At 33.6% G+C, this 17868-nt stretch overlaps 1 protein-coding gene across 1 annotated transcript in view; it reads left to right on the top strand.

Annotated features, from left to right (window-relative positions):
* The window catches only part of LOC105219549 (probable basic-leucine zipper transcription factor C), a 44769-nt gene extending 34261 nt beyond the window's left edge, over positions 1-10508 (top strand). Inside the window, exon 3 of the mRNA XM_011195769.3 lies at positions 7294-10508. Coding sequence (XP_011194071.2) covers positions 7294-8114 — 821 coding nt within the window. The 3' untranslated portion in view covers positions 8115-10508. The remainder of the gene's footprint in view (positions 1-7293) is intronic.
* Positions 10509-17868: the final 7360 nt, after the last annotated feature.

The following is a 17868-nucleotide window of genomic DNA, read 5'->3' as shown; positions in this document are numbered from 1 at the left end:
GAAAGATAGTTCAACTTCGGCGAATAGGGGTGAGATTTTGTAGACTCTTCTTCTTCTTCTAGACTGGCGTAGACATCGCTTATGCGGTTATAGCCGAGTCCAAAACAGCGCGCCACGTATCCCTCCTACTGGCAGTCTGGCGCCAAATTGGTTATTCCAAGCGAAGCCAGGTCCCTCTCCACCTGGTCTTTCCATCGGAGTGGAGGTCTCCCTCTTCCTCGGCTTCCACCAGCGGGTACTGCATTGAATACTTTCAGAGCTGGAGCATTTTCATCCATTCGAACAACATGACCTAGCCAGAGTAGCCGCTGTTTTTTTATTCGCCGGACTATGTCTATGTCGTCGAATAACACATACAGCTCATCGTTCCATCGTCTGCGGTATTCGCCGTTGCCAATGTTTAAGGGACCATAAATCTTCCGCAAAACCTTTCTCTCGAAAACTTCTAGTGCCGTCTCATCGGATGTTGACATCGTCCACGCTTCTGCACCGTAAAGTAGGACGGGAATGATGAGAGACTTGTAGAGTTTGGTTTTTGTTCGTCGACAGAGGATTTTACTTTTCAATTGCCTACTTAGTCCATAGTAGCACCTGTTGGCAAGAGTGATTCTGCGTTGGATTTCCAGGCTGACATTGTTATTGCTGTTAATGCTGGTTCCCAGGTAGACAAAATTATCTACAACTTCAAAGTTATGACTGTCAACAGTGACGTGGGAGCTAAGACGCGAATGCGCTGACTGTTTGTTTGACGACAGGAGATATTTCGTCTTGTCCTCGTTCACCACCAGACCCATACGCTTCGCTTCCTTATCCAGTCTGGAAAAAGAAGATCCCGATCCTGACGGAGCTTTTGGGGTTGCTCAACGTCAGCTTACACAGCCGTATTAGTTTTGCGGGGATACCAAATTCAGACATCGCGGCATAAAGGCAGCTCCTTTTCGTGCTGTCGAAAGCATTTTAAAGTCGACAAAGAGATGGTGTGTGTCGATCCTATTTTCACGGGTGTTCTCCAAAATTTGGTGCATGGTGAATATCTGGTCCATGGTGGACCATCTCCTGGTGTTGTACTTTCACTGCCATTCAGCAGGCTGGAGAAGTGTTCCCTCCACAAACTCAGTATACTCTGGTCATCAATAACTAGATCACCTCTGGGGGTCCTACAGGTGTGTGCTCCGGTCTTGAAACCTTCAGTTAGTTGCCGGATCTTTTCGTAAAATTTTCGAGCATTACCCCTGTCGGCCAGCTTGTCAAGCTCTTCATACTCACGCATTTCGGCCTCTTTCTTTTTGTGTCTGCAAATGCGTCTCGCTTCCCTCTTCAGCTTTCGGTATCTTTCCCATCCCGCTCGTATTGCGGTCGATCGCAACATTGCGAGGTAGGCAGTCTGTTTTCTCTCCACTGCGAGACGACAATCCTCATCACACCAGCTGCTTTTTTGACTTTTCCGAAAACCAATGGTTTCGGTTGCAGGTGTACGTAAGGAGTGCAAGTCGAGTAGAAAATCGTTCGGCTGTCGGTTGTGATTGCAGCTTCTCGATGTCGAACCTTCCTTGTGTTTGTTGACGTGTGCGCTTTTCTACACAGGGGCGGGTGCGTATTTTAGCTGCTACAAGATAGTGGTCCGAGTCGATGTTGGGACCACGAAGCGTACGCACATCAGAAACACTGGAGACATGTCGTCCATCTATCACAACATGATCGATCTGGTTCCGAGTGATTCGATCCGGGGACAGCCAAGTAGCTTGATGGATTTTCTTATGCTGGAATCTAGTACTACAGACGACCATATTGCGGGCCCCGGCGAAGTCGATCAGCCTCAGACCGTTGGGTGATGTTTCGTCATGGAGGTTGAATTTTCCGACTGTTGTGCCAAAGACACCTTCTTTACCCACCCTAGCGTTGAAATCGCCAAGCACGATTTCGACATCGTGGCGGGGGCAGCGCTCATAGGTACGTTCTAGGCGCTCATAGAAGGTATCTTTGATCACTTCGTCCTTCTCTTCCGTCGGGGCGTGGGCGCAAATCAGCGATATGTTGAAGAACCTCGCTTTGATGTGGATTGTGGCTAGACGTTCATCCACCGGAGTGAATGCCAAGACTCGACGACGGAGTCTCTCTCCCACCACGAGTCCCACACCCACACCCACACCCACACATAAAAATTGGGGTCTCTCATCCAAAGCTGTTTTGTCTTTTTCATTGGGGGTGTTTTTATGTGATGGGTCCCAAACCCTGTTGGCTACCCAGAGGATACTTGGTCTAAGACCGGAAGTCGTGAGCTGGTTGAGCCACATGTAAAAGAATCGTTCCTGGCCACTCCCAAGTGAATGACTGTCAGAAACTTTCCTCACTTACGTGAACTTCTACATATGACTCTATCCTCCTTCTACATTGTAGACTCGTATAAGCTTAAAAGGATGGGACACATCAATTATGAGACTATCTGGAAAAATAATAAGTTCAGAGTCAGATCTCTCTCTTTCTAATATCGGCTTTGGGAGGCGTCCTATACTTTAATATAACCTGACAAAACCTAATATAAACTAAACTCGCTAAATAGACCTCACAAGCTAACTAATTTCCACTTACATGGTGTCAAATTTAGTCTCATTTAATTAAAAAAAAACTAAACATTAAGATAATTCTCAATTTTTAATAATAAGTAAAATGCTCTGAAAGATCTTTTGAATGTTTTCTCTGAAACATCGCTGAAAAAACATATTGTTTTTGAATATATTTTCAGAAAATATTAAACGATATTTTTGCATAAAGATCTTCGATGAACAAAGATTTTTTCGAAGAAAATCGACGTTTAATAGTGCATTTATGGGAGCTTTAACAGAAAAACATTTACTAATTTGTTCGGCGTTCCTGAGCTGTTTGCTTCTTAAAAGCGTTTATTGAACATAATTAGTACAAAAAATTTTAAAAGCTTCAACTACCTTAGCAAATAAGTATATTTTCCACACTATTAAATTTCATTAATTTTCCGCTATACAATCAATTAGTCAGAGTGCATGCGTCACACATTCCGAGCAAGAGTTAACCGGTTTGTGACTTAGTACTTAAGTTTTTTTTTTTTAATTTAAACCTAAGTAGAACTAACTGGAATTGCGAAGAGCACTTGCACATGCCTTGAACGTAGGTCTACTGATAATCACCAATCACCTCGCTCTGTCTGTATGTAGTTCATTGTGGGCTTTCATAACGAGGCCACTTGACTTGAGCCGACTGTCGTGCGGCTTTTCAATGTGCAATCGAAAATGCCGCAACAGCAAAAGTAACTGCACACGCTTGTGCATATGTGATAAGATATAAGATACATTTATAAATATAAATTACAAAGCATTACATGCTGCTGTTGGAAGAAAATTCATGGAAATGCTTTTGTTGTTCTGGCAATTGGGGTCAAGTTTTTGTAAAAATTAAGGAAAAAAATAAAAAATAAACAAAAACGCTTGTAACAACACTATAAATGGCAGGTTGTCATTTTAACGGGGTCTTGTTATTCTTCATAGTTTCTAAAAAATTAAATTTAAACTCCGACTGATTTTTTCCCATACTATCCTATTCTTATCCTATCCTATCCTATCCTATCTTATCATATCCTATCCTATCCTATCCTTTCCTTTCCTTCCCTCTCCTTTGTATTCAATTCCATTCCATCCTTCCCTTGGGGCGGAGTCAATTTCTTATTTTTTCTCTGATCTTTCTGTGGGTTTCAAACCAAAGGTCTTCTTAGTGATAGGCACACACTTAACTGACTCGGCTCCATTCATTTAACAAAAGTAGGTGAGGTGTTGATAATTCAATAGACGCATGTTTAAGTGACCTCATTTCCTTGCGACAAAAGCGAACACTTGAAAGGCAAGGAGACAACGCACCATCGCTTGAAATAAATATACTCATATACTCATAGCTTTGCTTATGCTACGAGTATAAACTTGATAGCAGCGAGAACAATGAATCATCTGAGTGGGTCAACCCTTTTACTGCTACTCACGCGCTCTACATATATAAGCACAGATTTATTTATACAGCTACATGTTGGCTGGCCACTGGCTGGCTAACCCATAACCCACGCTACACGCTTTATGCTTCCTCATTGCACTCAACTGCTACTCAAGTGACCGGGCAGCATTGAATGCTGTGGCTTCTGGTGTGGTCACGTTTTTGACGCGTATACTGCCGGCGATCGAATGAGACTGACACATTTTATTGCTTATTTACTCGTTTATTTGCCATTTGCAAGCGATTCTGTGTACATATTGTGTTCTTGCTGCTGTTGTTGTTATTGTTTGTTTTTATGCACATTCCAAAGTGCACTGCGCTGCCTGTTTCCGATTATCAACAGCAATATTGCTAATTAAATGCAACGCTCGTAGCATCGCACGTAACTGTAAGATTTTACACTGTGTTGTGACCCATTTTCCGGAATTAACTCGTGTGCCATGACGCATGCACTTGAATATAGATATATACAAATATATATATAGTATACATAGTATATAGTAGAAGAGTGTGTGCTTTAATTGTGGCTGTGTGAAATACTGGGCGTTGGCTGACGACACGTGATCCACTGGGTAGGTCATATACATACATATGTTATTGCTTTTGTTTCAATTCTGTTTTTTAACGATACAGTTTCAATTATTTGTTATGAACGTTGTGTTTGTAATTAGTTTAAGTGAATTCACTTGTTTCATTTCGAATGAAAACATTTTACCATATCCCAATTCCACGGAGACATACGAGGTGCGTTCAAAAAATAACGGGAAGCTTTGTTAGTATCATCTGATTATTTTTATACTCTCGCAACCTGTTGCACAAAGTATCATAGTTTTGTTCACATAACGGTTGTTTGTGTCACCAAGAAATAAAAGAGTTAGATATGGGGTTATATATACATATATAAATGATCAGGAAGACGAGTGGATTTGAAATCCGGAAGTCCGTCTGTCCGTCTGTCCGTGCAAGCGATAACTTGAGTAAAAATTAAGATATATTAATGAAACTTGGAACACATATTCCTTGGCTGAGGAGGTTGCTTTCGAAAATGGGACCTATACAGTGTCATAACTAATCCATAAATAAAGATATGAAAACAAAATTTGGAACATAGGATCGCATTAGGGAGGGGCACATTTGGATGTAATTTTTTTGGAAAAGTGGGCGTGAGCCCTCCCCCAATTAGGTTTTTTGTATATATCTTGCAAACCAATAAAACTATATAAACCAAACTTTCTGCAGTCGTTTCTTTTAGCCATTTCCTTATACGGTCCAAAAATGAAAGACATCGGATAATAACCACGCCCACCTCCCATACAAAGATTACGTTGAAAACAACTAGAAGTGGGTTAACTCAATCACGAAAAACGTCAGAAACACTAAATTTCACCTAAGAAATGGCAGATGGAAGCTGCACTCAGATTTTTTTACAAAATGGAAAATGGGCGTGGCGTTGCCCACTTATGGGTCAAAAACCATATCTCAAGACCTACTCGATCGATTTTAATGAAATACGGTATATAACACATTCTTCCACCCTGATGACACGGGTGGAAGTTGGGCGAAATCGGTTCACACCTACGCCTACTTCTCATATAACTCAATTTTAAATCCTTCTGATCCTTTCACTTTACAATGTATACATAAGGAACCGATAAAGATAGCGAAATAAAACTTTACACAAATACTGTATTTGAGCTGTGACATCACTTGTGGAAAAATTGTCAAAATCGGACCATGACTTTTCAAGGTCCCTGATATCAAACATGAAGAATTCGGTGCCTAAGAATAATTTTTCACCGAAAATATAGGTAAATCTCTCAGATATTTTAATGTAATTCATTCCATTTGAATTTTTTTCTTATCACATTTTGTCTATGTACCAAAAGTGGTTAAAATCGAGTCATAACTTCCCCCAGATCCCATATACCTAATTATAGATAATATAAAATTAAGTGTGCGTATAGTTTTCGATATATTATATCTAGGTGGTGAAAACGGTTCAGGAATTACCTCAGTCCCCATATACTATTTATGATGATTTTCGTTATTCTATTGAACTTTATTCAGAATATATGGGTCGAATTGTGTTATCTTTATAAAATTACATCAATAAATTGCGAGAGTATAAAATGTTCGGTTGAACCCGAACTTAGCCTTTCCTTACTTGTTCTTAAATATAATGTCATATGGAATTGAACTTCTACTTCTAGTAGTAAAAGATGTAATCCTTTCTGAATTCAGCAGTATCAGTACTCGATTTAAAATGTTAAAGTCTGGTTTGGATGTTTGTATGATTTTTAGAACACACTCCATGGTTCCCAATATGGAAACCTAGAAAGGTACTGCCTTGGGGACAATCTGGTTCAAGGTTTCAGAAGTCCTCCTGGTATATTCAACGGTTTTTAGAGACTTAAAGATCGGTACGAAAAAGCTTTCGTTTCCCGACTAGAACAAATTGTAAATAATTTTTTTCCCTTTCCAGAGTCAAGTATTTTATATTTCGATAGGGTGAGACTACACCATCTGAGATTGTGCTTTAATTTTTAAATTACTTTTAAGGTTTTCATTCCTAAAGTATTAACACTATAGATCGATCTGGTACTTCTTCCGGCAACGTTTGTTGCAAAATTTGATCAGAAAAGTGTTAATGTTGGGCAAAGTAAGATCCAGTTTTAGTCTTATAATTTTCAATATGTGTTTTATACTGAATTAAGGCTATGTGCTTTTGTCGGAAACCTTTTTAAGATATTTATATATTTAAATGCTTAATTATAAATATTATCAAATATTTATTTCATACTAGCAGACCCGGTCACACGTTTTTGTGGCTAAGGTATACATTAAATTAGTAAATAAATAAAAAAATAAAATCATCTTCTTGTTATCTTCCTCACATTTTTCGATACATACTCACTTTCTAATCCTTCCCTGGCCTTCCATAAATATTTCAAAAATAAAATTAGCCAGATCGGTTTGGCCCTTCTCGACTATTTTCGAGACTAACGACGCAAATTGTTTGTATGGGTGATACGAAAATTGTGGGTTTAAGACTTTTCTAGGCAATTTTCTAATTTTTCTCTCCATAAGAACCATCTCGGTACCTCTAAAAACATTCTAAACAAAGAATTTGCGAAATCGGTTCAGCGGTTCTCGAGTTGTGCGCTTAGCAACACATTTTGCGATTCATTTTTATATTATAGATTTCAAAGTTCTTCATTCACTCTATGTAATTGATTGCATTTTTCATTAACTAATGGTGACCCCACTTTCTTTTAATTCCAGTGGCTGGCGCACGGAATTCATCAACACTGCGTGTACGCGGCCCAAGCGACGCCAGTGAATCGTACACCGAGCGCATCCAGCGATTGCATATGGGGGAGGAGGAGGACGACGACGAGGACGTACATGAAATATCCGAAAATTTCGTCTCCTCATCCACGATGGGACCGGAATTGGTGCGCGCTATTATCGACGAACACATGGAACTGGATAATGGCACACTAGATGAAGAAGACTGCGAAGTACATTCCATAACAAGTGGTGCGCGTTATAACAGTGATATTACCACCGCCAACAACAACAACAACATAGGTCACAGCAGCCAAACAACACGACAAATGCTTCATTGTACCGTTAAAACAGTATTTCCAGCACCATCTATGAACAGCGACAAACAATTCCTGGCACCAACAACGAAATTGCGCAGCAATAACAACAACAACAGCAATAATCACAAGCGACATTATGGCAGCGATGAAGAGGAGGACACCGATTCCGATACATATTCCAGCATGTGTGAGATCAAGAAAACCGAAGGCCTGCTGTCGATAGCGTTGAAGACGATCAAACTGGTGAAACGCAATCAATTGTTGCAACGCCGACTGGCGCAATTGCAGCTCGAAACATCGGAGTTCATACAATCGGTGATGGCAAATCCGGAGAATCAACACATACGCAATAACATGGATTCGCCAGCAACAACAATATCGTCGACGCCGTCCTCACCCTCAATGCCATCATCACCGCTGTCGCCTGCCGTAAAATCACCTCTATCACCGTTACAATCACCAACAACAACGACAACAACAGCAGCGTTGCAGTAGAGTCAAAACGCAGCCTAAAGTGTGGGCGGTGAATGGGGAGGGGGGGTAGCGTAATTTTGTTGTAGCGCGCAACATGCTGCCAAGCGCCAGCAACTTGTTGCGAACCTCGATGTTGCGAAGCACAATTCAACTAGCACTTATACATATATTAACATGTATCCACACATACACACACACACACACATCATTTGAGTGCTTTGCTATTATGCGCCATGCTTTTGTTTTTGGTTTTCTGTTTGTTGGTCGGCATTTGACTTATTTGCATTGCATACTTGCTGGCGTACCACAATTCATTCTCAAAACGTGATAAAACAGCAAAAACAATACAAGCACACACACATACACCACAGCGTTGCCGCTATTTATGAATAATCAAATCACACATATACATTTAAATATATATATAAAATATAATATAATATAAAAAATTAATTATATATACTTAAAATAGTTATAAATATGCTACAGCTATACTATTTACATACATACATATGATTAATTCTTAACTTTAAATGCAGTAGCGAAAAAGTTGAAAAGAAAAAATTCAATCAATCAACAACAACAAAAACAATACAACAAATATTTATAAGTAGTGAAACTACTCATTTTCTAACTCTAAAGTATGCAACTCGTCACAACAGCTGTTGGCAAAGAGCATACAGCAGTAGAGTTTAGGGAGCGCTGCAGGCGAGCAAATGTTGTTGGCAAAACACTCGGCATACATACACACATATATATTAGCATACTGTTGGCATTGTAGTGATCTCAAAAGAAAATTTTACTGACAACTTGTGGTAGCAATAAAAAAAATTATTAAATTCAAAAAAATTAAATTTAAATTTAAATAAAAATAAAAAATACTTACAAAAAACAATCCAAAAAGTAAACATTTTCTCTATGCCATCATGCATAGTTCTACAGCTGATTTGTTGCGCTTACCACTTACTGCTATTACGCCCGTTACTCACTGAAATTAAACTTTGTATATGCAAAAGATACATGCTAAATTTTCATAATTTTGCACTAAATTAAAGAAAATATAACCAAACAATATCAAAAAATTTGAAATCAAATGCTGCTCACGCTAAGAGCTCTCTTTTTCTTGCTTAAACAATAAAATACTTTTATGCATTTTCGCCTTAATCTTAATGCTTTTTATACGAAGAACTACCGTTGCTGCTCCTAAAATTATGCCAAATATTTCTTAAGCTTAAGCTGCATATTGTATTTTAGTGTCTAGCTTAGCTTCTAGCTTTGTTCAAATGCAATTGCGTTTTTCTTTTTGTTGTTCATCAAGTAAATGACTATAGTATTTTAAATGATTATCGTATATGTAGCAAGTAATGAATTTGTATTCTTAATTTCTGTATAGAAAATGTACTGATTGGTAACTAAAAGTTTAACATTTTATTGAGCGTAGTGAATAAAATGTGAACGTAGTTTGTAAATGGTAGAGATATGTACGTTGAACATTTGATTGTAAGAAATGTTAGGAAGTAGGCATGATAGGAAGTAAGCAAGTTTGTAAGCGCAGTGTAAAAAATATATGAAAATTACAAAAAAAATTAATTATTTATTTTTCATTTAATGAGGCCCTCAAATACTAAATTTTGAAATTATTTCGTAAAAAATTTAAAGAAACAATATTATTATTTATAAATCTAATAAATGAATGGATCAACAAGTTTTATATACAAAATATATGTATTTATGAAAAGGAAAATTAGAAATGAAATGTTATTTCTATGAGAGTTTCAAGTAAATCAGCCAAATGTTAAATGTATGAAAAATTGTGGATTTTGAACTGAATTATGCCAAAATTATAAATATGCTAAAAAATTTAAATTTTTTTTCGAAATGAGAAAATTAATTTTAATTTTTGTTAATAATATTTTTTTTTTAATATTTCAAAGAAAAGAAAATGTATAAAAATACAAATTATGAGTAAATGAAATACATAAAAATTATAATTTTTATTATTAAAAATTTAATTTTTCTAAATGTTTCAATGAGCAAAACTTAATTGAATTATTAGAAATAAAAAAACATAAATTTTATTTCAACTAAAATATTTAATTATATTTTTTTTACAGCCGGTTTCACGAAATACATTAATTGAAAATTAAGTTCCATTTAATTTTAATTTTTATTTTTATTTAACTTTGCACTTAAGTTTCCTGCGTTTTAGCATTATTGACATTTGGCATCCAAAAAATTAAAAGGCAGGGATGTTAGTAAGAATAACAGCTGATTTATGTAAACAAATAAATTGTATTTCTTTGTCAAAATGGTAAACAAATGGGAATTCAGCTGATAGAACAGCGTAACCATGGTTACATATGACAGTATTTAAGTAATATTTAAATGCCAAAACGTGACCATTTAAATAAAAATTAAGTCAAAAGGTGAAACTGAAATTAATTATTTTTCACCTAAATGTGTTTCGTGAAACCGGCTGTTAATTTATAAAATTCATTTATATGCAACTAAAATTATTTTGTTTGTTAAAAAATTTAATTAAAAAAGTAATTTAAAAAATTTAACCATAATCTACATATTCTATTTTTTTAAATTCATAACTCTAATTTATTATTAATAATTATTATTTTTGGTTGTTAAAAAATTAAATATTTTAATTAAGTAATTCAAAAAAAAATTAAGTTTAATTCAAAATATCCATATTTTTCATAATTTAAAAACAAAATACCATTAAATTTTTTATTTAAAGTGAACACATATTAATTAAAACAATTATTTTGTTGTAATAAAAAAAATTGTTTTCGAAATTGTAATTTAAAATTTATTTAAAGGTAATGATTTGTTTATATCAAATAATCAAACAAGTTAAATATGCTAATTAATTAAAAAAAAATTGTATCTAAACGAAGAAGCGAAAACAAGTTATATAAAACAAAAATCTTTAATGATAACATAAAATAAATATATTATTTGTTAAATAAAATAAAGTTAAATTAAATTAATTTTTTTTTATTTTTTGTTTGTATATTCTTTTAGTGTACAATGAGAATGTTTCAAACATGTTAAAATTTATTAATTAAAAAAATTAAAAAATCACTTTCAGTACATTAACGTTTATATAATTTTAATTAAAAAAATAAAAAACACTTTTCCATTGCAACAATGTTCATTTAATTTGGATAAAAAACCGCAATTAAATTATTAATTACAGTTCTTTAATTAAGTATTAGACATCTAAGAATTTATCATTTATAATTTTAGAATTGAAAAAATTGTATTACATTTATATATTTATGTTATTATATAAGAGAAATTAAAGATTGAATTGTGTATTAAGGCTAAAACTAGAAGAAAAAATTAAGCACTGTACAAAACAATAATTTCGATTTATTAAACAAACTCATTAATATAAACGCTTTTAATTCATATGCTCTAGTAATTTTTTTAATCTAAGAAATTCACGTTTACATGTTTATTGTAAAATTAGAAATTATAAAGAATATTATTTTCTGCTTAAAAAAATTATGCTTGATTAAAAATTATTTATTGCAAATTTTATTATTTGATATTGTATTTTTTTGAAATTTTTATGAACTTCACTTATTACAATATATATTTTAGCTGCTAGATTGCATTGAAATGTTTTTAATTAATTTAAAATATAATTAATTACTTTAAGATTAACAACATAATTATGTTCATTAAAAAATTGAGCACCTTTAAATTTCCAACAATTATTACTCTCTAATTATTTCTTGTTGTAGAACGTTTGTTTTAAGTTTTACTTTTAAGCATGAAAATTATTTACTTTTCGTTAATAAAATTATTTAAAAAATAAAAGAAATGTATTTTTGTTCATTCAACGCTGGTTTTTACTACTTATTGCGTAGCCTTTTATTTTTTAGATTGCGCTAAATATAGTAAATAACTTAATACTTTCTATTTTATTTTTTTATTAAAAGCATTTATTTTTTGTGTTTTAACAATATTATACGAGGGCTGCATATATATTTCTGGCCTAATAATGAAATGAAAACGAATGAAATATTCTCCATCAAGATTTATACACTTTTGCATGCGCTCAAACCAATTTTCGAAGCACTTTTTTTGAGCGATTGTCAAATTGTGCGGGATCAAACGAGAACAAACCTTTTTTACGGCCAGGTGTTCATGCCATATCGAATGTATGCTGGTGGGAGAAATGCATAGGCATGACTCTATCTGAAGGTATGTTACATGACGGTCTTGCATTATCAGTTCACGTACGGCATCGATGTTTTCTGGCACAACGGCTGTTTTTAGACGACCTTCACGGAATTCGTCTTTGAGCGAGCGTCGGCCACGATTGAATTCGTTGTACCAGTTTTTCACAGTGCTATAGGATGGTGCTTCATAGTCATACAAAGATTTTAGTTCATCGATGCACACTTGTCGCGATAATCCACGTCGAAAGTTGTGAAAAATGATCGCACGAAAATGTTCACGAGTTAATTCCATTTTTTGACCGAGATGAATTTTTTAATTCCCTGTAAATAAAACAATTCACGATTAAATGACAAAACGTTCTGAGTGATGTTATGCTAAAAAATGTCAAACTTTCCAATGGAAATGTCAGATTGCACCTTGTACTTAGTGTTGCCTAGGCCAGAAATATATATAGCAGCCCTCGTAATTTAATAAGTTTTTCAAAAGCTCCACTAAAATATAAAAGTATATGATAAAATTATGCAAATTTAACTTTTCATATTTTTTTTAATTGTATTTAAATTTTAAATTAGTCATAATTTTTTTATTAAGCTTATTTAAATCTTTTTATTTAATTTTTTTATACGTTTCAGTTAAATTTGTTTTTGATTAATATCCTTTTCGCACAGCCACATTAATTGATCAATTAAAATTTTAATTGAGAAACCAGTTTGTACCCTTCGCACAACCGGCTACTCGATAATTGATCAGTTATTATTATACATTTGTTTTTGCTTTCCATAAGAAGTTGTATTGACAACAACCCGCAGCAATTTGTGGTGGCGAAGTTTTTTGAGAAAAACATTAATTTCCAAAATGTATAAATACTTGGTTTGAAACTATGCGTCAAGATTTGTAATAAAACTATATTTTGATAAGAAAAAAGTTATAAAAATGTGTTATCGTAAAAAAATAAAATTAAATTGTAGCAGTGATTGGCGTAAATATGAACTATTTGTACGTAATATTTTTAATTCGTTTTTCTCGTATACATCTTTTGATAAAATAACGTACATTAACTATATTTATATATAACATATATATGTATTCATATCCGCATAATATAAAATAATTTTTATAAAATATTTCTTATTGTAAAATGTATTTGTAATTGTCTTTTTTATAGCTACAAATGATGGAAAGCAAACGATGTTTGGATTGAGTTTTAAGAAATGCTTTGTCCGGATTTTTTATGAACAAAAAAATATAAAATATATATACATACAAATTTATCTATGCTAAAGCATATGCGCCATACATTTCAACTTTTACGAAAAGCAATTTCACAATAAAAAAAACGCTACGAATAAAATACCAATTAACTAAGTTAATATATTCCTAATTACATAAATACATATATCTACTTATACAGTTACATATATAACGTATTGTAGGAGTTGTACGAAATAAGTTTCGAAATATATGTAAATAAATACATAAATACTTGAAAATAAAAAAAATTGTTAAATTTGAGACTTGCAATAGATGTATTGATTAAAAGAAATTGCGATTGGTATCATTAAACATCTACTGGTACCACTTTTAGCTTTCGCTTGGATTACAGATATCATATAACCACGAGCTGACTAACCTTAAACCGTATTAATGAAATCAGAGTGAGATTTCACATTTTGGTCTTAAGTCACATTAACTTCTAGTATATTTTTTAAACTGATAGATATTTATTAATTCGAAACCAGCTTGACTTTTCCTGAAACAACCCGTTAAATGCTCAATTGACCGACAACATTTAACTTAAGAATATTTTGAGATCCTTGACCACTTGTTTACGCATAAGAAAAATAATAAGTGAAGTAAAACCTCGAACATATTTTAAAGGTTTTTTTACCGTTAGAGCAATATACTCAAACAATATAGTTCCAATTTTTATATTATATGCCTAGAAATCACAACAACAACTATTAAATATCTTATAGGTGTTAAATATTTGATGGCCGCCTGCATGAGTCATTATCCGACCGACATTTCAAAATAATAAAAGTAGCCGAAAATCTAGATTTTAACACAAGAATCACAAGAAGCGACTCCGAAAACCCCCGAGTAGCGGCTTTCAATCAGTTCCAACGAGTTTTTCAATAAAAGCGTCCGCTATATTTGATACGCCATTTTAAATTTTGAAAACCCGACACCGGATTCGTAATCCGGGACCTTGCGCGTAGCGAGTTCCAAACGAAACCGTTGAATTTTTAAAAACGCTGTTCGCAATATTGTTCTTTTGGGGTTCTGTCAATACCCTGATCTAATTAACCCCATTATCGGATTCAGCAACCCCAAAAACATAAGCTACACATAGTGAGATCCCCAGGCCATAACAACGATTTTTTTTGAGTGGCTGTGAAATCATTGCTCTCTTGGAGACCAAAAAAAAAATTTTGATGAAATGTTTTTTAAAAACGCTCTTGTGGTATTTTGGGGTGAGATTTTATGCAAGATTTATAGGGATGGATTCATCCTGCTACGTGTGCCTTCTCTACGTGTTTATATTCGTTTAGTCATCTTTATCCCTAAGATCTTTTCTTAGAAGTTAAGAGATGGTAGAATATTTTCTTCAGCGCTCTTCTCTCTTCTGAATTTACGAACATATAAAGGTAATACGAGATAATGAGTGAATATAAGAGCAAAATTTCTAAATTTTCGACCCATGAACCGAAATTTAGTTGACACTTATTATATATGTATATGTGTACATAAGTATATGACATAGCTTTTTTGGTCAATCCACCATGACAAAATAGAAAAGAAAAAAATTAAATAAATGTTTTGCTCCAATTCGCTTATTTGCTACGCAATTACTTGGCAGTTACGCAGGTAACACTCAAAAGTGTATATTCACTACACAACAATAGCATGAAACGATTTACGTATACATATTCGAACAAAAACAACATACAAATGTGCTACAAACTACAACAACGAAAACACATTGAAATTGCTTACAATGTCTAAGTCTTGGGCGTTGAAGCAAATAAACCGACCACCCACCTGACATTGACCATCGGAATCCAAATTGCGCATAATTCACCGTATGTCACGAGTGTGTTGTTGTTGTTGGCATGTTAGTGTCTTAAATTTAAATGTAACTGCGTGTGATGGCGTTTAAATGCACAATTATGGTGAATACGTGGATATATTGTATGTATTGTTGTTGTGTTTCTTTTTTATAAGAAATCATTGGGGCTACATGTTGATGGAACTTAAGTGATTTAATAGTTTAATAAGCAAAAAATTGTTTAACTAGCAGAAAGAAAAAAAGAAAGAAGAAAAACACAAACAGCAAATCTATTGGAGAGGCTCTGAAAACAACAAGTAAATTGTCTTGTAATGGTAATAAATCTGTATATAAGAATGCTAAAAGCTAGGAATTTGTAGATCAATGGCCTCAAAACTAGAATCGAAAGTACATTGCTGGTATACCATATTTAGTGGTGTTATTGGAAAATATATAAATCTTAGCGTTATTTGTTTCATTGCTAAAAAGGTCAAGCGAATATATGATCCCCAGTACTATAGGTATATTTGCAAGAATACTTGATTTACGAGTATCATTCTTTAATGGACTTTCATCCTTAGTTGCACGATATTAGAGATTGCCTCATGATATCTCAGTTTTATAAGAAACACAATGTAGAAGGATCAATCTACCAAAAACGATTTCGAAAAATATTATCGATGTATTTTTATAAGATTGTTTTTTATTAATTTCCAAATCTGCACTCGACTTATTTTACCTAACTATAGACTTTTGTCATCTGATCTCTCCACAGTCGAGTCTATGTAAATGAAATGGATTCGGACAAGGACCTCTTTGATGTTTTGATAAGAAAGACTGAATAAGAAAGACTGAACTGGTGTTCAGTTGAGTCGAGTACAAAAAAATATTTCAGGAATCATGAACCTTTAAAATTTTAGAAAATACGGATTTTAAGCCCTCGTTCATACTGATTCATTGCCAACAGTTTGGAAGTGATCTAGTTCTATGACCCCTAATTGTTGTTGAATACATAACATTCCACTAACTTACTAACTAACAGAGTTCCAGTTCTAGGTATCCAGGTATCTTCAAAATGATGTTAAGAAAACGATGAGTTCATCTCGTCCACCATTTTAAATCGAAGAACAACCAGAATCGAAATCTTTGGTAAAACCCGAAATCTTTTTAATATTATGGGCCTAATCATTGAATCCGTTTTGTTCGAAAAATTTTACGTCGGAATCATTGAAACCGGATCGAAAATAAAATTTAAGATCACATTCAACTGACATACCGACTCGAAAAAATAATTATTGCGGCTAATAGATGTCGCTAATTACGAAATCATTGAATCCGCAAAATCCAAAAATTTGATGAAATCTATCCGTTGATGAAAGAGTTGTGGAAATATAAAAGAAGTAAACCATTTGGAAGTTTTTATATAAACAATTATTGATGACGGATTATATTATATTTTAAATGGTTATTTTAGAGACAAGAGAGAAAACAAACTAACAAAAATAAATTAAAGATGTTTAAAAGCGAAATAAAGTTGCCCCATCGAGATAGCGAAAGCATTTTCTCAAAGAGCCTCATGCGGATTAAATATTTTTTGGAAGAAATTTCATAATATTTAAAGTTCAGTTTTAATTCTTTTGAACAAAGCTAAAAATACAGACACTTTATCAAATTTGTCGCATTTGTTGATAAATTTCGATAGAACAGTTTTACGTTCTCACTTTGTGGTAAAGCAGTTTATCGACGGAATCAATGATTGCATGAACATTTTCGATCGAAAATCTTTATCGTATCGAAAATCTTTATCGTATCGAAATCGAATTCGCTGCGGATTCAATGATTAGGCCCTATGTATATAACTGTGTACTCCTTTACTTCTAACACTTTGCGCTAAAACATTTCGAAATGTTCAAATGTGAGAGGCAATATTTCGTTCCATGTATATACCGTTGACGTGACGGCTGCAGTGAAATATAATTAAGCACTAGCTCATTTTACTACTAGAATAATTATATTTAACATGATGGTCTCTTATAGATAATATTTTATATTTAGTATCTCAGACAACACTAATGGATTATATTTGTAGTAGAAAACCAAAAGAAATAACCGGCAAAATTATGCTAATTGGAAATATTATTAAATCAATAAATATATTTAAATGCTAAATTATTGAACAGTAAGCGCTTTTAAATCAGTTATCAAGAAAAATGTTTTATTTTGCAGTCATTGACACTACTAAACTAATATTTGTTGTGATTTGCTACCTGATTACATTGTTTGCTGCCAGGCATTGCTTCACTACTAACACTATTATAAAATTTAGATCGTGAAAGATATCTGGCCCAACTTTTTCTGAGGATTCAAGAAGTTTCAAGCAGTCTTCGAAAGATTGTTGGTTTCATTGATGGTATTGTCTGACTAGGTGTAACGCTGACTGTAAAGCAACGGTCTTTATAATGACTACTTCATTTAATATTAGTAATCAAATCGAGTTGGGTTTCGAACACACATCACACC

The sequence above is a fragment of the Zeugodacus cucurbitae genome, chromosome 2 (assembly GCF_028554725.1).
Source record: "Zeugodacus cucurbitae isolate PBARC_wt_2022May chromosome 2, idZeuCucr1.2, whole genome shotgun sequence".
Classification (NCBI taxonomy): Eukaryota; Metazoa; Arthropoda; class Insecta; order Diptera; family Tephritidae; genus Zeugodacus; species Zeugodacus cucurbitae.
This window is presented reverse-complemented; position numbering and strand designations above follow the sequence as displayed.